Source organism: Nerophis lumbriciformis, linkage group LG02 (assembly GCF_033978685.3).
Source record: "Nerophis lumbriciformis linkage group LG02, RoL_Nlum_v2.1, whole genome shotgun sequence".
NCBI classification, from domain to species: domain Eukaryota; kingdom Metazoa; phylum Chordata; class Actinopteri; order Syngnathiformes; family Syngnathidae; genus Nerophis; species Nerophis lumbriciformis.
In genome coordinates, this window is record NC_084549.2 from 55,687,501 (window position 1) to 55,712,368 (window position 24,868).

The 24,868-nt window shown below is 38.8% G+C and overlaps 1 protein-coding gene across 2 annotated transcripts in view; it reads left to right on the plus strand.

The window, feature by feature from the left end:
- The window catches only part of adss2 (adenylosuccinate synthase 2), a 74,707-nt gene that overhangs the window by 13,842 nt on the left and 35,997 nt on the right, over nucleotides 1–24,868 (plus strand). For both annotated transcript variants that reach the window (XM_072916598.1, XM_072916602.1), the window contains exon 2: nucleotides 23,332–23,434. In XM_072916598.1, the coding sequence (XP_072772699.1) occupies nucleotides 23,332–23,434 (103 nt within the window). The remainder of the gene's footprint in view (nucleotides 1–23,331; nucleotides 23,435–24,868) is intronic.

Below are 24,868 nucleotides of genomic sequence, written 5' to 3' on the forward strand. Positions count from 1 at the left end.
AACTTTGGGGACTTTGGGGAAATATATGTGCTGTATGAACTTTGGGGAGGTGAACGGTACTTTGGGCTGTGGGATTGAGTGTGTTGTGCAGGTGTTTGAGTTGTATTGGCGGGTTATATGGACGGGAGGGGGGAGGTGTTTGTTATGCAGGATTAATTTGTGGCATATTAAATATAAGCCTGGCTGTGTTGTGGCTAATAGAGTATATATATGTATTGTGTTTATTTACTGTTTTAGTCATTTCCAGCTGAATATCAGGTCCCACCCGCCTCTCACAGCATCTTCCCTATCTGAATCGCTCCCACTGCCTTCTAGTCCTTCACTCTCACGTTCCTCATCCACGAATCTTTCATCCTCGCTCAAATTAATGGGGAAATTGTCGCTTTCTCGGTCCGAATCGCTCTCGCTGCTGGTGGCCATGATTGTAAACAATGTGCAGATGCGAGGAGCTCCACGACCTGTGACGTCACGCTACTCGTCTGCTACTTCCGGTACAGGCAAGGCTTTTTTATCAGCGACCAAAAGTTGCAAACTTTATCGTCGATATTCTCTTCTAAATCCTTTCAGCAAAAATATGGCAATATCACGAAATGATCAAGTATGACACATAGAATGGACCTGCTATCCCCGTTTAAATAAGAAAATCGCATTTCAGTAGGCCTTTAAAGTCAGACTGCATAAAAGACCAGAGTCAAAGATCTTCTATACGACAAGAAAAAATGCGGAACTTGCGGGGCCTGTCCGATATCACTAATGTGCCAGACTTGGGCCCCGGGCCACCAGTTGAATAGCCCTAACAGTAATTCAGTAGGGTGTTGGACTGATAAGCTTCCAAACTGTGACTGCAGCACACTGATAAAAAATTATTGGAAGGCTTCCGAAAGGAACAGAATGAGAACCACGCTCTTTGTTATAATTTAATAAGTAGTATCATGTCACACACATGTCTGAAAATGACCCATGTATTACATACCGTATATAAAATGCAGTTGATATAATTCATGTGAATCTGGATTATTTATATAGCGGTTGTTGGTCAGGTCATGTGATATGTGATGTGAACCACATGAAAGTACAGTAATGATGTTACTGCATGAGGTCGAGTCAGTTTAACTACAGCACTCGCCTGTTTTTTATGTTTATAGCAGGTATTCATGATATTTGACTTGTATTAAAAAAAACACCAAACTCCCCACTTTTTTGAAAAGGTCATGTGCTCGCAGCACCTTCTCACCGCAGACATTTTTTGTTCTATCAAACTTCATGCAAATCCTGAATTTGCAAAGCGAGTGAAAGCGTTGTTGAGGTGTTTGTGGACCAGGTGTTTCAAGACCTTTTTATAAAACAGCCTTTGCCAGCAGCTCGGTGTTCCTTTACTGTCCCTCAAGTCACAAGGGTGTTAACAGACACGAGGGGGTGGGGGTAGAGCGTGACAGCCCTGGGGGGCGGTAGTCTTGATGGTGGAATGTTATTGGCTGTTACAGTATCTGCCCCTATCATTTCAGCAAGCATTTATGACATCTTTTCACCCGACAATTATTGAAAGTAAACTTGGGCTTGCTTTAGAGTCGTCAGTGTCCGGCTTAAATAGCAATATAGAGATAGTATCTGGTAAAAAAGAGTCAACATATAGACATTAATGCATATCAGTGACGTGCGGTCAGGTTCATGGCTGGTGAGGCACTGACTTCATCACAGTCAGATTTACAAACATATGAACCCTAAAGAGTATCTTATTCACCATTTGATTGGCAGCAGTTAACGGGTTATGTTTAAAAGCTCATACCAGCATTCTTCCCTGCTTGGCACTCAGCATCAAGGGTTGAAATTGGGGGTTAAATTACCAAAAAATGTTCCCGGGCGTGGCGCCGCTGCTGCCCACTGCTCCCCTCACCTCCCAGGGGGTGATCAAGGGGATGGGTCAAATGCAGAGGATACATTTCACCACACCTAGTGTGTGTGTGACAATCATTGGTACTTTAACTTAACTTTAACTTTACACATACAAACTGTAGCACACAAAAAAGCACATTTAATAAAAAAACGTTATTATGGTCATACCTTTACTTATAAATGAAGTCCATGCGCCGCTGTTGTGCTGGATTAATGAACCCCCTGACGGGAGTGTTATATCAACTAAAGCCCTCACTTTAACTTTCCACATGCAAGATTGAATCTATTTAAAAAAGTGTAACCGAGGGTTTATAAATGTCGCCTATACTGTATGAAACTACAAAATAACAAACACGGAGGCTCCAGTTTACACGAGGACCACTTTATTTACCTTCTTTCAAAAACCTCCACTCCACTCCAATGTGTCATCACTTCCGCTCTTAGCGCCTTCAAAATAAGAGCTCAAGGCATATACTGTATAACAGCGCATAACAGGAACTTAACATCACAAAGAGGAAAGCCCATAAAAATAGGTTACAAAAGTTATTTAATAAGAAGCCAAAAAGTGCAAAAACAATAATGTTCGTGTTGGAGGAGTTGTGAATGACTGCAGGGCCACAACGTTAGGTACACCTGCAGACTGCAGGGCCACAACATTAGGTACACCTGCAGTCTGCAGGTGTACCTAATGTTGTGGCCCTGCAGTCATTCACAACTCCAACACGAACATTGTTTTTTCACTTTTTGGCTTCTTATGAAATAACTTTTTTAAATAGATTCAATCTTGCACGTGGAAAGTTTAAGTGTGGGCTTTAGTTGATATAACACTCCCGTCAGGGGGTGCAAATTCTACGGCGGGGGTGCAGGAGGCGGATTACTGCGAGCCTCAGCCAGTGCGTCTTTTGCAGCCGTTTTATGATCGCTCAGCACAAGAAATACGTTACACACATACAGTTGTTGACAAAATACACTGTACATGATATACCTCAGCTAACTAAACTATGGAAATGTATAATATAGTTCATATAGCAATACGGTCTCACTGCACAGCAGGCCAGCAGTTAGCCGAGTCCGCAATCCATGGTGAGGCACAATTGAGTGACGTGCCTCAACTGGCTGCTGATCACCGCACCGTCTCTTCTCAGTATTTGAACGGCAAATGTGAAAATTCAGCGATTTTGAATAAAAATAATCTAAAACTGGTGAAGTTAAATGGAAAATAACTTTATAGTATAATCACTGGATACATTTAACAATTTAATAATTTTTTTTTTTCTTTTTACATTTTTTTTCTTTCCATGATGACTCTAGTGACTGCTAGATGACTCTAGTGACTGCACGTCACTGATGCATATACCGTAAATTCCGGACTATCAGCCGCTACATTTTTCTTACACTTTTAACCCTGCGGCTTATAAAATGGTGCGGTTAATTTATGGATTTTTCTTTCTAAAAAACAAGAAAATATACTGAGAATGTGTTTGTCTGTGCTATGGCTCCATCTTTTGGACTGGGTTCAGTCTCTGCAGTTGCTGCAGTGTCCTTCCATTTACTGGTGCTTTCATTAGGAAGTAGAGTTTCCGTTCAGTTCATAGCGTTTTTACTCGTATGTATCCTTCATTCATCTCGCCAAGCAATATATGTAAGTTTTACAGTATGACTAAAACTGTTTATACTTACCAAACCGTTCCATGTGTGGTGTCAGTAGGAGTGTTTTCATGCATATTTGTACGTGCTATGATCATGTAATGACGCTAGCATTGTTACCATGAGCTGATAGGCTAAAACATTTACGAGTGTCTGTGTTAGTACTATTAACTTACACTGGCTTTATTTTTGCATTGTTTCAGTTTCACAAATTTCTCAGTAAATTCACCAAAACGTCACCGTGGAGTCATTGAGTCTGCTGATTGGAGAGCTATTTTCCGCATCTAGTGGGTCCATGACAATGACTTCTGTTTTGTTTGATCAACTCTTTTACTGCCGTGTTACAGACATTGTTGGGAAATAATTAAGGTATGTAAATAAACATTTATAAAATCTTTTTGTGTAAATGACTATTTTGCAACCTATATACAGTATCTGAGGCTTTTAGTTGGTGCGACTTAACTATGGAAAAATATTTTTTCCCCCTAAAATTTAGTGGGTGCGGCTAATATACTCTATAGTCCGTAAATTACGGTAGACACCTGACAGTAGGGATGGGTACCGTTCACATTTGAACAGATACAGTACCAATTACCAGTACCTGAGAGTATAATACCGATACTCAACGATACCAATTTTCGGTACCTTTTGTGTGTGTTAATAAATATTAATTGTTTTTGATGATAAAATCTCATTTTTTATTGCAACATTTAAAATGAGCTGATTATGATAACTGTTGTCCAGTTGTTAAATTGTAATTGTTTTATTAAAACATTTCTGAGTCTCATTTGCATTTGCAACTTGCAAGTCCAAGATGATATATGACATTAATGTATAGTTTATGGTGTAGGGCTGCACAATTCTGAGAAAAAACTAAATTTGCGGTTGCGATTTGATTTGTCATTTTTATATTTTATACATATAAATGCGAGTGAAGGAAGACATGCTACTTTTAGACTGTCAATCAACATATTATTGTCTCCAGCCGCCCCACATTAAAATAATATGCAATAATTTACTTTAAAAAATATTTATCCTTATGCAGGCAGACTTAGAGCTTTTGTCTTCATCATGCTCTTAAACTGAATAAATAATCCATAAAAACTATACATGTACGGTATAATAATACTAATGCAAGTACCGGTAACCATTAAAAACATTAGAAACTTTGATTCCTCATTACTGTAGAATTGTTTACCATTGCACTGTAAATAACTTTAGGTGGATTGGCAACACTAAATTGGCCCTCGTGTGTGAATCTGAGTGTGACTGTTGTCTGTGTTGGCCCTGCAATGAGGTGGCGACTTGTCTGGGGTGTACACCGCCTTCCACTAGAGTACAGCTGGGATAGGCTCCAGGACCCCCCACTACTCAAAACGGACAAGCGGTAGGAAATGGATGGATGAATAACTTTGTTACACTAAAAAGATAAACAAACAACAAATCAAATGGACTTTATTCCCTATAAGCAAAAAATGTATTTAAATCAATACTGAAAATCTGAAAGTGCATTTCTTTTCCCAGTTGGAAAAACAAAGACAGGTTTTTTTTTGTTTTTTTTTGCTATCACAGAATTCTTGCTTGTTCGTCTATGTTGATTGGCACATATTGCCCATCCGATTTGAAGCTGAAATATTACCACAAGGGGACATTTGGCTTTGTGACCATATTTTTTGCTCTTTAATTTTTGTTACTTTGCTGAATGTCTCACTAGCTTGTCACGAGTAGGGACGCGTGAATCCTGTGTGTGTGTGTGTAAGCTAGAAGTCCTGCTCTCCGCCCATCGAGATAAAGATTGTGAAGACTGAAAAGAGGGCTCACTGCGTTCAGTTAATTCTACTGTTAAAAAAAGGCGCTCAGATGCTGAGAGCTATGCACTCAGTGAGACCTCTTTCTCCCTGATTAAAGCTTGAAAAAACGAAAACACACAACATCGCAATTTATCGACGCCGGCAAAGTATTTCAACTTAATTTTCATTTATCATTCGATAGGGGTGTAACGGTACGTGTATTTGTATTGAACCGTTTCGGTACGGGGGGTTCGGTTCGGTTCGGAGGTGCACCGAACGAGTTTCCACACGAACATATTAAGTAGCTAAAGCTAAAATCTTAACAAGCTGCTCCGCTTCCTTCTGCCTGTCTCTGTCAATACACAGCACCCAGCATTGTCCCACCCACACAACCATCTAATTGGTTACAAACAGAGCGGTAACAGCCAATCAGCAGTGCGTATTCAGAGTGCATTTAGTCAGTGCTTAGCGTTTAGCAGGTAAGCATCAGGCAGCGGACTCTCCCCAAATTATAATAAACACCTCCCAGTCAACTACTAGTAACATCACTATGAGCCCGTTGACGTTCTAGAACACGTTCTAGAACATGGGCCCGCGGCCAGAGTGTAATTTCACTTGGCCCTTGAGGCGATATCAAATTACCGGTAACACTAGAGCTGGCCCGCCGATTCTATACAGCGGCGGTGCCGCGGTAGCACCGCATTCACCGCTAATTCTCATACTTGCCAACCCTCTCGGGAGACTCCCAAATTTCAGTGCCCCTCCCGAAAATCGTCACGTCCGCTTTTCATCCAGTCCGAATGCTGGCCCAGTCACATAATATGTGCGGCTTCTGCACGCACACACAAGTGAATGCAACGCATACCTGATCAACAGCGATACAGGTTACACTGAGGGTGGCCGTATAAACAACTTCAACACTGTTAGAAATATACGCCACTCTGTGAACCCACACCAAACAAGAATGACAAACACATTTTGGGAGAAAATCCGCACCGTAACACAACATAAACATAACAGAACAAATACCCAGAATCCTTTGCAGCACTAACTCTTCCGGCACGCTACAAGGTGTGTGTGTGTGTGTGTGTGTGTGTGTGTGTGTGTGTGTGTGTGTGTGTGTGTGTGTGTGTGTGTGTGTGTGTGTGTGTGTGTGTGTGTGTGTGTGTGTGTGTGTGTGTGTGTGTGTGTGTGTATTTTGTAGCGTCCCCTCAGCTCAAAGCCTGAACCCCGACATTAATGAACTAGCATCCAAGAAAAGATGGCAGGTATCTGGCTTTAGATGTGTGTTGCAGACTGAGCAGTTTAAAGTCCTGAATGGGTGGTGTATTCATTGTTATTTTATTTTCAAATTTATTAGCCTGTGGAAAAAGTTAATGTTGATATTTACCTCCAGAAGGCTGCAAATAGAAGAGGCATTCAGTTTTTATTTAAATTGTATTTGATATGCCATTGATATTTTTTAATTATTATTATTATTATTATTTGAATCTCGATTTTGCATGTCACTATAAAGTTATATAAGCCTTGCTTGTTCAATATTCAATGCAAAACTTGTTTGGGTCCCTATTAAAAGGTTAATTTGTTCAACCTTTGCCCGCGGCTTTCTTCAGTTTTAAAATTTTGGCTCACTCTGTATTTGAGTTTGACACCCCTGTTCTAGAAACATAAACGGCAGCTTCAGCTCGCTCGCAGTCCTGACTTGAGGTGAAGGCTAATTAGCTTTTAGCGTAATGTTAGCTCATTTTGCGGTGCGCGCGTGTGTGCGTGTGTGCGTGTGCGTGTGCGTGTGCGTGTGCGTGTGTGTGTGTGTGTGTGTGTGTGTGTGTGTGTGTGTGTGTGTGTGTGTGTGTGTGTGTGTGTGTGTGTGTGTGTGTGTGTGTGTGTGTGTGTGTGTGTGTGTGTGTGTGTGTTACGGACGGTAAAACCCTGTCTGTCTGTTATTTCACTTGACCCTTTTCTGTATTGATTGAGCTGTGTTGAAGCAGCAAAAAAGGACATTATGTTAAATGAAGAGTTTCTGTCTCTGATAGTTGATATATATATATTGGGGGGGTTATGGTATTTAAAAAAAAAATGTATTTATTAATTTTTTTGTCATAAAGAAATACAATCATGTGTGCTTACGGACTGTATCCTTGCAGACTGTATTGATCTATATTGATATATAATATATATATTGTGTTTTTTATGTTGATTTAATAAAAATAAAAATATGTTTTTTTATTTTATTTTTTTACTTCTTGTGCGGCCCGGTACCAATCGGTCTACGGACCGGTACCACTGAACTACAGGCTTCCCAAATGCTGTAATAAATTAAGCATGATGAGATGACTTGAAACTGTTTAATGTTGCACTTTTTATATGTAGAAGAAAAGTTTTGTCATTTTATTTAATCTGAGCAACAACTTGAGGCAGTTAATGTTGATTAACGTGGGCAGAATTATTATAGTGTTCCCAATGTTAAAAGGATAAAGTCATTGTTTACAAATTTGGTAAATAAATAACCAAAAAATGTATATTTTGTTGTTTTCTTACTGTACCGAAAATGAACCGAACCGTGACCTCTAAACCGAGGTATGTACCGAGCCGAAATTTTTGTGTACCGTTACACCCCTATCGTTATATAAATTGGCCTAGGCCAAGTCACAATCAAAACTTTTTCCAATGTACAAATATTGTTTGTTATCCGCGTATTGGCTGCCTCCGCTGCAACACACACCAAGTTGCTTTTTCCTGTAAACACTTGATTGACCAGGAGGCAAAGGATGCAAGGCTCAACAATTCTGATTGGTGAATGTGTCAGTCACTCGAAGGCTGATGACGGTGAAGGAAAAAAATTTGACCTGTTGTGTAATTTCGTTTAGCTACCAAATTTAATATATATTCATACTGACTAATTTTAAGCAATTCAATTGCTGATGGCATTTCCACAAGGCTACACTGTATAAAATCATCAGTATAACCATTTTTTTTAAATGACCGTAATGCTCTGTAAAAACAGGATATGTTGATTTTAAGGTTAAAAAAAAGTATCAGCTCATTTGCCAGAATTTTGCTTTAAAAATAAAAGTGGTACTGTTTTTAATTTAACCGTAATGCACTGAAAACAGGGAACATAGATTTTACAGTAAATAAAAACTGGCAGTTTATTCACCACAATTTTAACGGGAAAAACAACAGCGGTACAATTTTTTTAGTTTACAGTTATTTGGTGTACAATTCGCCATACATTTTATGGTAAAATTCTAGTGACTGAGCTGCCAGTTTTTTACTGTAAAATTTATAGATTTTTTTTAACAGGCGAACTACTTGCCATCTATTGAACCTGACAATCTCTACTACCTACTGTGAATTACGGACTATAAGCTGCTATTCCCACACTTTAAACCCTGCAGCCTATTAAACGGTGCGGCTGATATATGGATTCCCCCCCCCCCGCTAATAGCCGTAATGTTTTGGGTTGAATAGTTTTCATTAAACCCAAGCAGAGAACTGAGAAGGTGTGTTATTGTTTGTGCTATGGCACCATCTGTTGGACGAGTTCATTCACTGCAGGTGCTGCAAGTTGAAAATGTATTTCTTGTTTTGCTTCAAACTGAAAGTAAAATCATCCATAGTGTTTCTGTTCGAAAGGATTCTTCATTTATCAATCCAAGCAAAGTTTGTAAGTTTCACAATTAATTTGACTAAAACAATTCACACTTACGAAACCGTCCCATGTGTGATGTCTGTAGGAGTGTTTTCATGCTTATTTGTACGTGCTATAATAAAGCTAGCGTTATTCGCCTTAGCTAATATGCAAACACGTCTAAGAGTGTACGTGTTAGTATTATCAACCTACAATGGCATTCTTTTTGTACTGTTTCAGTAAATTCACCAAAATGTCACCTTGGAGTCTGTTTAGCTGATTGAATAGCTAGCTTCCGCAGCTAGTGGGTCCTTGACGATGACATTTGTTTTGTTTGATCTGGCGTGTTACGTATGGAAACAATTAAGGTATTAAACATTTACAAAATATTTCTGTGTAAATAATTCATTTCACAAGGTATATATCTGCGTTTTATAGTACGGTGCGGCTAATATATGGGAACATATATTTTTCCTTCTAAAATTTAGTGGGTGCGGCTTATACAATATACTGGTGTGCTCTAGAGTCCCGAAAATACGGTAGTCATATTTGAGATCGTTGACAAGCTTCTGCCAAAGAAGTAAAGACTCACGAAAGTTACAGAAAATAATTGGAAAATGACGAAAGTGATACTAGAAGAAAAAAATATACGCATGGAAATCAAACATTTCGGTTCAAAGGACCTTGAAAAAAAAAAAAAAAAAAAAACTCATGGAATTGTCCAGTACAAAAATGTTAGCCTCCTTGACCTAATATTTTGTTGTGCAAACTTTTACAAGATTTTCTGCCCTCAGACATTTCCTATAACTCTCAATGTGACTCCTGCACCTGTCGACAGGTATGTTGGCCTAATCCTCAAGAGCAAACTGTTCCAACTTTCTAAGGTCTTAAAGGTACTTCTCTAGAATGCATCTCTTTACCACATATGTTTATCAGTTTAAATCAAGGCTCACTGACAGACACTTCAGAATCGTCACATTTTTAGCCCTTAGCCATTCTTGTATGTTCTTCATACTTCGGTATTGTGTTATTTTCTCTGAAAGCTTCATTTTTGCGGTCAATTAAAAAAAAAAAAATACAACTACTATATTGCTACACAAGCTGTACACTAATTACTCTAAATTATATCCAAGTCTACTTGGAAAAAAAAAACTCCTGAGAACATAATGGCTAAGTTCACACTGCATGGTCAGATGTCCAATTCAGATTTTTTTTTTTTGTCAAATCCGATCTTTTTAGTTTTCATTCACATTACAAAAAATTGGATTTCTAATGTGAATGCAATCTGACCCGCATGCGAACATGACTTCAGGACGTGGCACGCACAACAGTGTTTACAGAAGTAATATGGCTTCAATTCTAGTCGGCCTCAGTACCATACTTGCCAACCCTCCCGGATTTTCCGGGAGACTCCCGAAATTCAGCGCCTCTCCCGAAAACCTCCCGGGACAAATTCTCTCCCGAAAATCTCCCGAAATTCAGGCGGAGCTGGAAGCCACGCCCCCTCCAGCTCCATGCGGACCTGAGTGACGTGTCAACAGCCTGTATTCACGTCCGCTTTCCCACAATATAAACAGGTGCCTGCCCAAACACGTTATAACTGTAGAATGATCGAGGGCGAGTTCTTGGTTTCTTATGTGGGTTTATTGTTAGGCAGTTTCATTAACATCCTCCCAGCGCGGCAACAACACACAACAACAGCAGTCATGTTTTATTCTACCGTAAAGCAGTTCGTCTGCCGTAAACAGCAATGTTGTTGTAATATATTGAGTTGGAGGCAATAACCAGGCGAGGTGATGAAGTACGTCTCTTTACTGTAGACTTCAGAACAGACTCACACACTTGACGTCAGGTGCGCAACACCACGTAAATCGTTGGCCAACCAAAAAGTAACCCCAGTATGCTATAGCCAATATTCACCAGGAGATGGCAACAGACAAACATAGATAAATGATAAATGGGTTATACTTGTATAGCGCTTTTCTACCTTCAAGGTACTCAAAGCGCTTTGACAGTATTACCACATTCACCCATCCACACACACATTCACACACTGATGGCGGGACCTGCCATGCAAGGCGCTAACCAGCAGCCATCAGGAGCAAGGGGTGAAGTGTCTTGCCCAAGGACACAACGGACGTGACTCTATTACATTCCTACAAAACTGTACTTAAGCCACATTCTTTTTTTTTTTTTTTTTAGTACTGAACTCTTAACCCTCATTTGTAAACAATAACATGCTTATTATACAAACAGTATTTGTACACCTTTAACACAGATTTTTATACTGTCTTCAGAGATTCAGTTTTTTTGGTGGTACTCGAAACCTTTCTGGGTACCTGCGAAAGGGTGTTCAGCATGGTTAGAAAAATAGTGACAGAGAATAGAACAAGGATGGACAATTCAACCCTTAACTCAACAATGAGTAGATGAGTGTTGTGTGTGTGTATATGTGTAAATAAATGAACACTGAAATTCAAGTATTTCTTTTATATATATATATATATATATATATATATATATATATATATATATATATAGCTAGAATTCACTGAAAGTCATATATATATATATATATATATATATATATATGAAATACTTGACTTGGTGAATTCTAGCTGTAAATATACTCCTCCCCTCTTAGCCACGCCCCCCACCCCCACCTCCCGAAATCGGAGGTCTCAAGGTTGGCAAGTATGCTCAGTACTGCCGCATTTGTGGCAATTTCAAAGAGTTTGTGTAATCAAAGTCAGCATTTTCAGAACTGTATTATTGCACGTAGAAGATTAGGAAGGAGGAGGACAAGTATTTTGGCTCTGGCAGTTTAACGGGATATATTGCTTCGATGTCTGCTTGAAGAGCGTCTTTGTGGGCGAGCAGTCAAGAGACATAAGTGGTGGAACTTTCACATGAGTTCCTAAAACATTATTTTCACCTGTTTGCTGCTCTGTTGTCAACTATTTATTTTGTAACCGTCTACTTTGGCAAATAATTATTATGCTTATCGCTTTTTGCTGATGTCCTGGTCAGATAAATACGACAGGAGCGCGGGAGCGTTCACATTGAGGACGCATCGCATTTATATCCGATTTATTTCCACATACGAAAGAGGCCTGGGTCGGATATGAAAATTTCAGAATTACACTGTTCACGTACATGAAAAAAAATCCGATACAGGTCGCTTAAAGGCAGAAATTTCGGAATTAATCTGCAGTGTGAACACGGCCTTTGTTATACAAATTCATCCTACCTAAGATTACTGTACTTGTTTTCTGTATAGTCTTGAAGTAGTGACAATGTCATCTTCCACAAAACGTATTATTACAATTAGACTTCTGAGGAACCTCAAGGCTTGGAAACGAGCTTGTCTGGTTAAACCAGCAATTTTTCTCGTTAAGCACTGCCCATCCCAAAATGTGAGTTTTCCCATTAGAAGGGTGACATTTAATTATTAGCTGCAGCGTGGAGAATCTTGCTTTGTGCTGACAGACCTGCTTAACTTGCTGTGTCCATCGCAAGATACAAGTGCCCACAGCTGCTTGTTAAACGATACTTCAATACAACACAGTGGGTTGAATGTTTTGACCACGCCAATGGGCTGCCAAGTAACGGACTCAAACACGACCGGGAAGGAAATATCCATTGTGCATCGTGGTTGACAACAGGAAACAATATTACAGGAAATACTAAAAACAGAATGGGAAATGAACTATAGTTGACCTGGGCGGTAAATACAATTTATCGAAAAATTCACGTTTTTTTTTTTCCAATTTAAAAGAAAAAGAAAAGATCAATGTTTTTCTCCTCGTGCTCCTCCGTACTTTTTGCCCCCTTCTGTAGGTCCCGCCTTCCCACTTATTTCCTTAGCGGAGATTCACACACACAGCACAATATGGCCCCTGCCAACGCCGCTACGCAAGACCTTTGTTCATTGCCGTCATCGCTGGAGGACAAGGAATTGCTAAAAATGCTACGCACTACACACCATTGTTGATGTTTAGGTTTATTTGGATAATGCAAACATTTACAGTATGATACACATATTTTACATATTTCCAGTTTCTCATTACGCCATGTCTGAAAAGGAGTAGGAAGAAGAGAAGCTTATATAATCCTAACCCTTTTCTACTTCACAGCAATTACTAACAGATTTGTTCACTTTCTGTTTCTTCTTTGTACAAACCCAGTTTCCATATGAGTTGGGAAATTGTGTTAGATGTAAATATAAACGGAATACAATGATTTGCAAATCATTTTCAACCCATATTCAGTTGAATATGCTACAAAGACAACATATTTGATGTTCAAACTGATTAACATTTTTTTTTTGTTGCAAATAATCATTAACTTTAGAATTTGATGCCAGCAACACATGACAAAGAAGTTGGGAAAGGTGGCAATAAATACTGATAAAGTTGAGGAATGCTCATCAACTGCTACATCAACGTGGCTTCATAGTAAACGAGTGCGGGTACTAGACTGGCCTGCCTGTAGTCCAGACCTGTCTCCCATTGAAAATGTGTGGCGCATTATGAAGCCTAAAATACCACAACGGAGACCCCCAGACTGTTGAACAACTTAAGCTGTACATCAAGCAAGAATGGGAAAGAATTCCACCTGAGAAGCTTAAAAAATGTGTCTCCTCAGTTCCCAAACGTTTACTGAGTGTTGTTAAAAGGAAAGGCCATGTAACACAGTGGTGAACATGCCCTTTCCCAACTACTTTGGCACGTGTTGCAGCCATGAAATTCTAAGTTAATTATTATTTGCAAAAAAAAAAAAAAAGTTTATGAGTTTCAACATCAAATATCTTGTCTTTGTAGTGCATTCAATTGAATATGGGTTGAAAAGGATTTGCAAATCATTGTATTCCGTTTATATTTACATCTAACACAATTTCCCAACTCTTATGGAAACGGGGTTTGTAACACAATTTACCTCATTGAATAATAAACACAACAGTTATTATAAATCAATCAATTTATTGATTGATTGATATTATAAATGAATAGTTAAGTAATTTATGGTTCACATAATGAAATTAATAAGATTATCTAAATTTTAACGAGGTTCAAAATGTTTATCAAAATTTTTCTTCTTTGTACTTTGTAAACACTTTGAGTTTGAAAAGATTTAGAAATTTTAGTTTGTTGTTGGACTTAAACAGTTCTGTGATTTAATTCCACGTACTGATACGTTAAAGGTCTTAAGTGTTGTACGTGCATTCAAATGTTTTTAAATACAATTTTCCCTAAAGTTATGTCTCCGCTTTTGTTGCGAATAATTGTTGTACATTCTTAGGTAGCAGGTTATAGTTTGCTTTGTACATAATTTTAGCTGTTTGCAAATGCACCAAACTCTTGCATTTCAATATTTGTGATTCAGTAAATAAAGGGTTTGAATGTTCTCTATATCTTTCATTATATATTATACCTCTTTTGTGACACTGTTAGTGAACAAGTGTACTTTTGTAGGTATTTACCCATATTCCTACTCAATAATCAGATATGTTAACACTAGGGAGCAGTAGAGAATAGGGAGTGATTTTAGGATACAATATGCGACCTGCTAGGGGTGTGAAAGTGATTTTAATACTTTTTCTATTGATATATACATTTTCAATGTTTAAAAATTGAGTTTTTTTTCATTTAAGATTTTTTTTCCTAATTTGCATTTTTATCTTAAATCATTTTGGGTCGATTGTAACTCAAGGATTACTTTCACTCAGTCGCATAGCAAAGTGTCGCTGTACTGCTACCACGCTTTACGGTGTTAGTTGGTGAGCAAGAACTCCACAATTTAAGACGTAGACAGCATTTTATTTAAATTTAAGTGCAATAAACTTGTTTCACTTTCTGTACAATTCCATTCAGGGAAATTGGTCATTACAATTACATTGTTTTTTGACTCAGTTTGTCCAATGGATTATTACAGTCTAGTGCATTTGGATTTTACATTTACATTACAGGTATATTGCCAGATCACAGTACTGCATCGTGATACATATTGTGCCGAAACCTATCTCTACCAAACGCTAAGCCAGAGCTCTTGAATGTTAAAAGGGTGGGTGGATCGATACAAATGTCGACGGTATAACGATACCAATATGGTCGACAGTGATCAGATGTTTTTATTATTGCAAAATATTTTTCTTGTCTCAGAAAATAGGTCCCTAGACACAGGAGGACGCAAAATCCACAGGATTTAAACCAGAGTAGTTTTTGCTGATGTTTAGTTTTGCACTTTAGTATTGGGGAAACGCCACACCTGAAGTCCGGTGAAGCCAGCTGCCTCCACTTGACCCCTGCTGATTACCATGACCTGGACCCATAAATATTTATAATTAAATTTAATTCCTCATAATTGACAAATTTGCACGTATGGACCAAAAGTCAAATGACCATGCGTGCCTGTTTCCATGAGAGCACAGCGGGGTGGGATACGCTGGCCCAGATCGGATAACGCGCATGTGTAACGTGTAGGCCTATAAACACCTCCACTGTAAATGATAGAAGGCTTCCCTTCAGGACACTTCATACCGTTACAGTAAAGCAGGGTATAATTTACAACAATTGGACAAATATACCGCATCCTGTTTAGACAGGAAAGCTAAATGCACCCTCTGCTGTGTGTTACCCTACAGTTGATTACCTAACAGACCATGGATGAGCCATGTTCCTACATGATCACTACATTTATTGAAATTAACTTTTCCTAGAGCTCGGCGTCCGACTTGTAGTCAAGTTCCATACGAGGCAGTCGTAAAATAACATTCAAAGTGGAGTCAATTTCCTTCCTCGTGCTACCTTTGGGGCGCCGCTATGTCTAGAAATAACTAGAACTGCATGTGGTCTGAGCACATGCTGCTCTCAGTTTATAGCCTCAAGCTTCGCATTGGGGAACAAGTCAGGTCTTGGTCATATGGGGGTGGAAGTTGAAACTGCAGGTATTGAAGAGTCACACACCTGTGCATGCCACATTGGACTTGGCTCAACAGGTGCCGATAAATATCATCAGTAATAAGTTCAGGTCAAAACTTGTAAGAACAAGCGTTTTTGCTGCAAATTCCTAAAACTTTTGTTGTCTTTTTTATTATATTAAATCTTGCACTCTTCCGCCATTCTTTAATACCTCTCGAGGAACTCTGAAGAAACGTTTATCCTTTTTGCGATTTAAACGGTTCGTACAGCCGAAAACAACACAAGCATAGGGCAAAGAGAAAGGCTAAACTTGCCCCATGCACCCGTTGAGAACAGACACTGGCTTGACCACCACGTGTATTTAATGAGCCGGACATGACGTCATTTTGAATCCAAGCAATTGAATAATGTATCGTTTCATTTATTCGATTGATGGAGTAATCGAACTAAGCACACTTTCTAGCCTCAATGCGACTTTTAAAGGAAATTAGTTGAAATAAGAATTTTCTGCTGACCGTTATGTCTTTTAATATATGCACATAATATTTTAATTGCACTTTTACAACGGGAGCATCACTATACATTACTTACAAAAAAGTATATAAAAAAAAAAAGTGAGGCTAGATCAGTGGTTCTTAACCTTGTTGGAGGTACCGAACCCCACCAGTTTCATATGCGCATTCACCGAACCCTTCTTTAGTGAAAAAAAAAAAATTATGTTTTCAAATTCAAGACAGAGTTATGTTTTTTTTTACTGGTGCACAAAATGAACCATGCATGAACATCACATTGTTCAAAGAACAAAACCTACACAGTGCATGAACTCACAACAAATTACACACCTGCAAATCGGATGGAAAATTAGAGGGAACATTGTTTGGAGGTATCCATAATACGCCGATAGGGAGAAGTTTTTATTTACACGATGAGTCGGGTGTGTCTTGACCTCCGCGGTGGAGGCTCCGCCGAACCCCTGAGGCCGACTCACCGAACCCCTAGGGTTCGATCAAACCCAGGTTAAGAACCACTGGGCTAGATGAACACAAACCAGGTAATAAGAAAATAAAGAACAAAAATAAACAAAGTAGCAGCGTTTAATCATCATCAGCCGTTGTCAGTCCACTGCTGGACGAAAGCCTCAGCATGTTTCTGCCATAGTAAACGATCTCTAGCTGCTCCCTGCCACTGCACTGTTCCCCAATATTTGTCTATTTCATCTCGCCATCTCACTCTCTGTCTTCCTCTGTTTCTGCTCCCATCCATGGGTCTCCATGATGTCATTAGGGAAGTCCATCTATTATCTGTTTTCCTACTGATATGTCCAGCCCACTTCCATTTACTTAATTTGATAGTTCTCATAATGTCTTGGACTTGCGTTTGTTTTCTCACCCATTCATTTGTTTTTCTGTCTTTATATGTGATTCCGAGCATATTTCTTTCCATGTTGTGTTGTGCTGCTGCTATTTTCTTTTCCATTTTATTTGACAATGCCAAGGTTTCAGCTCCATATGTCATGGTTGGTAACACGCATTGATTAAAGACCTTTCTTTTTAGGCTTAACGGTATTTCTCCTCTCATGATGTTGCTCAGTTTTCCATATTGGCACCAGCCCAATCTGATTCTCCTCCCTATCTCCTGTTCTTGACTCTTTTCTTTCAGGCTAAATCTCTGCCCTAGATAGATATATTCATTAACTTCATCAATTTCATTTCCATTAACAGTCACAGGTCCATGAGGTACCATGGAATTTGCCATAACTTTTGTTTTCTTCATATTCATTTTCAATCCACAACATTTGCTGGCATTTGCAATGTCTTTAAGCATATCTTCCACTTCACTGATTTGCTCTCCCAAGACAACAATGTCATCTGTAAACCTCAGATGATTAAATTTGTCTCCGTTGATATCAACTCCTTTATCCTCCCACTCCAGAGAGCGAAATATGCCTTCCAAACAAGCTGTAAACAGTTTAGGCGAAATTGTATCGCCTTGTCGGACACCCTTCTTTATGTGGATTTTCTCGCTTGGTTTGTGCATCCTAACAGTGGTAGTGCAGTTTGTGTAGATGTCCTTGAGTAAGTTAATGTACTTATGATGAATTCCTTGATCTTGCAGAGCTTTTAGAACCGACTGTTTCTCCACCGAATCAAATGCCTTTTCATAGTCTATGAAGGCCATACAAAGTGGTTTGTTGTATTCTTGGCATTTTTCTTTGATCTGATTCAACGTATGAATATGGTCCATGGTAGAAAAACCACTCCTAAACCCTGCTTGTTCTCTGGGTTGGTGGCTATTAAGTGTATTTTCCATTCGATTTGTCAGGATTCTTGTAAACAACTTGTATATGTTTGAAAGAAAGCTAATAGGTCTGTAGTTCTTGAGGTCCCTCTTGTCCCCTTTCTTGAAAAGGATGATCATGTTAGCTTCTTTCCACTTTTCTGGCACTTTCCCCTGATGTAAGCAAGCTGTGTATAGCTTCGCCAGCTCCTTATCAATGACATCCTCCCCCTCTTTAATTGTGTCAATTAAAATATTATCTGGTCCTGGTGCTTTCCCTCGTTTCATGTTTTTGACTGCATACTGCACCTCCCAATATGTGATGTCTGGAATTTCTTCTGAGTCTATGGATAAATGAAGGTCCACTGACTGACTGCTTTGATAGAGTTCTTCATAAAATTCTTCAATCCTCTTTAAAATCATGTCCTGATCTGTGATTTCTGTCTCTTTTTTTTATCAAGTAATGATGTTATTTTCTGCTTTCCACTTGCAAGTTTCTGCCTTGTTCTCTTCAAACTTCTAGTGTTTTCTATGGTCTCTTGAATTTTAAGGGTGTTGTATTTTCTTATGTCTTGTCAGAGTTTCTTTCGTATTGTCTTGCATGTTTCTGTATATTCAACATTCAGGAATCCAACTCCATCTCTCTTCATATTCCTCCTTTTCTCCATTAGCCACTTTGTGCTGTCTGAGAATTTGGACTCGTGCTTTTTCTTTTCTTTCCCTGCTGTTTTTATAGAGCTCTCATGTACTATGTCAATGAATTTGTCATTCCATTCGTCAAGGTCGTAGGTATCTTCTACTTCCAGTCCTTGAAAGCGGTTTTGTAGTTCTAGTTGAAATTCATGCTTTCTGGTTTCCAAATTGATCATATCGGGCTTTCTGTATTTTGCTATTAATTTCATTCTTTCTAGTCTTGTATTTACCTTCACTTTGCACATAACCATACGGTGGTCACTGCCAGTGTTTACTTTGTTGAATATGGTAACATCTTGAATTATCTTTGGCTTGTTAGTCAAGATAAAGTCAATTTCATTCTTGGTTTTACCGTCCGGGCTTCTCCAAGTCCATCTTCTGGATATTTTCTTCTTGAAGCAAGTGTTTATAATTTTGAGTTTGTTTCTGGAAGCAAAATCGATGAGCATTTCACCTCTGTCATTTCTGATACCTGATCCAAAGTTTCCCGTCACTTCTTCCTTCCCATCCTGCTTGATTCCTACTTTAGCATTGAAATCCCCTCTTGCTAGGTTAAAGTGAGTTTTTGATGATTTGAGAGCCTGTTCCACTTCCTCATACAATGTGTCAACCTCTTCATCATCATGCGCTGATGTTGGAGCATACACCTGAATGACCTTAATGCTGTATTTACTGTTCAGTTTTATGGTTATTTGGACTATTCTTTTATTTATTCCTTTAAATTCTGTTATATACTTTGTCCATTTCTTATTAATGATGAAACCAACACCTGCTAGGCTTCTGTTTCCCATTCCTATGTGATAGAATTGATGCCCGCTGCTTAGTTCAATTAATTGTTCTCCTTGTCGCTTCACTTCACTGAGACCTATGATATCCCATTCTATACCATCTAATTCTTCTTCAAGTTCCGTTAATCTGTCGTCTCCAATTAGGGATCTCACATTATACATTGCCACTCGCAGATCCCAATGATGGCCTGTATGAACCCAGGGATTCTTAGCAGCCCCTGTTCCTTGCCTTAACAAACCGCCATCTTGGTCTGGAGCTCTGGAACTGCTGGGGACTGGGGGCCGTCTTCTTGGCGTACTTTTCATGCTGGTTATTAGCCTACACCTTCCACGCTGGCTTGGTGCGGGTTGGAAGGGGTATTTTATATCAGAGATCCTTCTCCTAGACTAATTGCCTTACTGGGCTGTTGAACTTAGTCTGTCCTGTTGGTTGTCCGCGCCCCAATTACCCAGGGACCCGCTCAGCTTTATGGCGCTGACCGCCCGCCAGTCACAAGAGAAGGTGCAAACGGTTCTTTGTGTGCATTTTATAGACATTAGTTGGGACTCACTAACCCCACACACAACCTCCCATCTCATGCCTGGATGTAGTTTAACGTCATACCCAAGACGTTTAATAAAGTACGGTATGATAAATTAAGTGACAATGTATTTAACATACATATTTGAAAATGTATAAATTGGAGAAGTGGTGTTTAATTTTGGGAGAAACAACTCATTAGCATTGGCGTTCAAACTGAGGTAACATGTTCTGCCATGTGTTTGAATAAAACATTGGTTATGCAAGTCAAACATATAAGATGGCGTTAGCTGCCAATATAAACTCTTACCTTGTTTCTGCTTGTTTTCTGCTCTTAAATATACTGGATAAATTCTAATAATGTGCTGCATCAGTGGCCATGTGTATAATGACAACATTTATTCAATCTGATCATCATTCGTATTAGAATGTTACTGTGTAAATGGACCCTGAAAAAAATTATGTGATTTATGACATGCATTTTTTATGCATCACAACTTAAATCGGAATACTTTTCTTTGACATGCACAGAACATAACATAAACAGAAAAGTGTGTTGTTGTTGTGCTATGGGGCCATCTTTTAGACCAGTGGTTCTCAACCTTTTTTCAGTGATGTACCCCCTGTGAACATTTTTTTAATTCAAGTACCTCCTAATCAGAGCACAGCATTTTTGGTTGAAAAAAAAGATACAGAAGTAAAATACAGCACTATGTCATCAGTTTCTGATTTATTAAATTGTATAACAGTGCAAAATATTGCTCATTTGTAGTGGTCTTTCTTGAACTATTTGGAAAAAAATATATACAAATAACTAAAAACTTGTTGAAAAATAAACAAGTGATTCAATTATAAATAAAGATTTCTACACATAGAAGTAATCATCAACTTAAAGTGCCCTCTTTGGGGATTCTAATAGAGATCCATCTGGATTCATGAACTTAATTCTAAACATTTCTTCACAAAAAAAGAAATCTTTAACATCAATATTTATGGAACATGTCCACAAAAAAGCTAGCTGTCAACACTGAATATTGCATTGTTGCATTTATTTTCACAGTTCTTTTCGACAGACATTTTAGTGAGGGTCTAACCATCATGGCTTGGTGGAAACTCTGGGTTTATGGTAATGAATAGAATAGCCTACTTGATTTGATGTTCAGTTTATGAACTTACATTCATATTTTGTTGAAGTATTATTCAATAAATATATTTATAAAGGATTTTTGAATTGTTGCTATTTTTAGAATATTTTAAAAAAATCTCACGTACCCCTTGGCATACCTTCAAGTACCCCCAGGGGTGCGCGTAACCCTATTTGAGAACCACTGTTTTAGACGAGTTCGCTCACTGCAGGTGCTGAAGAAGCGGTCGACTTCCACTGTAAACAAGCATGGCTTTGTGCATTTCTGCTTGTCAGACGTTATCACAGTATTTATCATTTTGTCCTTCTGTTCACTACTTTTGTTTTACCTCTCTTTTAGAAATGGAGCTGTTCTGTACCATTTATGTTGCGATATGTATAAGTTGCCGCATATCTTCATGTTACAACGTTCTATGTATGTGTCTGAGGCTAGCAGTTGGCACTTGGAGTAGCTGTAATGTCGTGAATAAAACAGCTCGTTAAGATGATAACAGAATTCCTTTCTTTACATCGACACATGACACTTCATACCATACTTTTTGTTTTTGCTAGTCTTGTTTTAAAGCAACAAACTCAACAGTTATAACACTTTGTCTGTACATGTTGAATGGGATTAGACAACAGCAAGACAAGAGCTTAATTTCAAGACTATTAAATTTAGTCCCACCTCTACCTACAAAGTATATCTGACATCAAAGACATGCGCAGTAAGGATAATCACAACCCGAATTTTGGAAGATGTGTTTTCATGCGCTACAATCCGAATTACTATTGGCATAAACCACCTGTCTCGATCGGAATTAAATTTTGATCCGAATGTGTGTGATCGGGTCAGAATATTCTGAATGGCGTGTTTACATGGAGTTGTATTCCCGTTAGGCTTTTAGTCCAGTTAAATATGTCCAAGTGCACATAGCTATTGGTGTAGTAATATTGTGTAATGCAAACTCTGTTTGATAGTACAAACATTTCCCCACTATGTTTGTCTTTTTCACTTTTACATGATTGCAAAACTCTTCTCTCATCCTCTCTGAGGTCTTTGCTGTCTTTCCACGAGTGATGTGCAGAACGATACTGAAATATCGATACCGCTGATGCCAGATCTTTATGCTCTAATATCGAGTCTTAAATCAAAATATCAATACTTGAGTTATTTGAGATAACGTATATCATTCATTAACAGTAACACAGTGTGAAGTAACTACACCATTGATTTATTGTCTAAATGAAACACGATTGGTGGGAACTACTTTATCTTCCGCCTATGCAAGTACAAGATGTGCAAGCGCAGCAGCATTCAGTCTGTCATTTGTTTATTTAAGAAAATGAGTGGAAGTTAAAATGAGTCACTCAGTGTTACAGAACAGCACGTGTATTTGTCATTTTATTGTAGGCTATTTGGAGACACCATAGACAGAGTTTGTCATAAATAAGAACACATTTAGTGCAGAGTAACGCCATCATTTGTTTCGCCCGGTGATTGTATATCCTTTGAAGATGATTTCCCAAGAGCAACAACACTTGAAATACACTAATTTGTCTGTATTGGATCGGTATCGCCGATACCAGCCTGAATTTAATGAAATAGTACAATGTGCAAAGAACACAAGCACTTTAGATCTTTCTAGCACTGTAAGTTGTCTAATGTCTCCCTATGTCCCTGTGTTTGTGTGTGCACCCCTAGCGAACATGTATCGCCAAATCTGTTATGGCGGTAGGTTGTTAAAGGCGCTTTACAGTCGGAGCCCATTATTCGTTCAGGGCACATTCACAAATGATGGGGGTAAGCTACATTTGTAGCTGCCCTTGGGTAGACCGGCGGTAACGTGAACCTCACGCCACCTAACTCACGCAAACAATTTTGATGTTAAAGGGGGCCCGCACATTCCTTGTTGCTATCTTTTTGCTGCTTGTTGCTACCTGCTGATCTATACAGGCAGCATTCCATCTCAGCCAAACAAAGTTCCAGGACTTTCACGCTTCTAAGGGGTGTGTGTGTGTCATGTTAATGTGGTCTCTCCCATGCAGGGTGGCAACAACGCGGGACACACAGTAGTGGTAGACTCAGTGGAGTACGACTTTCACCTCCTCCCCAGCGGCATCATCAACCCCAAGGTCACCGCCTTCATCGGTACGTTACGCTGACAAACTTCCATCTCCTTTTTACTGTCCCATCGACAGCACCCCTTTAGAGGGCATCCATTGTCTGATCCGTTGGCTTGTCGCTAAACTGCAGACTTCAGTGCATCTGCTCATCTGCAGTAACTTCATTAGCTAATGCTTTCCATTCTCGCACTTAACATGCACTTTAACATACAAGATGTCTGATTTGTCGATACTAATAACATTTTTGGACCCCACTCCCAATAAGTGTGGAGTTAATTTTAGCAAAAAGCAGAAATTTAATCAGACAAGCCACGGTGACAATTTGGCACAGCATGCTGTTTTTCGAGCAAATACAAAGCTTGGTGGCACCGTTAATAAAACCCCACAGGTGTCAAACTCAAAGCCCAGGGGCCAAATCTGGCCACCCACATTATTTATTTGACCTGCCACTTTATTGTATGTGGTCCGTCACATTGTTAATGTGTCCTGAGAAAAGCTGGACACAATAAAAGCACTTTCTGGCAAAATAGATTTCTTTAAATTTGGACCAAAAAATGTACTGCAGGCAATTGTATATGTTGTACACTTTAATGTTAACTGATCATAGGGGTGCACAAAAAATAAATTCACACCTGAATTGTGATTTTTATTCATTCTTATTCATCTAAATCAATTCATAAACATTTATTTAAATAAAAAAAAAATTATATATATATATATATATATATATATATATATTGTATTATTTATTATTCATTTGTTTTTTAAGAATCAATTTAAAAATATATATATGTTTTTAGGCCATATTCATGCAACCAGAAAGAGCTTTTCTAACCTGTAACATGTTTTGAAAAAGTTTCACTATAAATATATTAAATATAATACGTTGCAAAAATCGTCACCCCAGGAATTGGATGGAATTATTAGATGCCCAAAGACTCACACTCCTACATGATCATGCAAAAAAAAATGTTCAAAGCATTTTTTGGGGCGTACCGGGGTGAATGGTAAATGGGTTACCGTATATTTGTATAGCGTTTTTCTACCTTCAAGGTACTCTGCTGCTTTGACACTGTTTCCACATTCACCCATTCATACACACATTCACACACTAATGGCGGGAGCTGCCATGCAAGGCCATAACCACGCCCCATCAGGAGCAAGGGTGAAGTGTCCTGCCCATGGACATAACGGATGTGACTCGGATGGGGGAAGCTCGTATCGAACCTGGATCCCTCAAGTTGCTGGCACGGCCACTCTAGCACCTGAGCCACACCTTCCTCTTAATGTATTCAATCCTGGCACACCGCTATGGATAGGAATTGATGAGATTTTTATGGTTCCGATTCCACTTTCTATTCTGCTTAACGCTTCGGTTCTTTATCGATTCTTATTTAGAAAGTTGTATTAGCATCAATTTTTATTGTACAGGTAATATGACCTTGCAAAGCCTACGGTG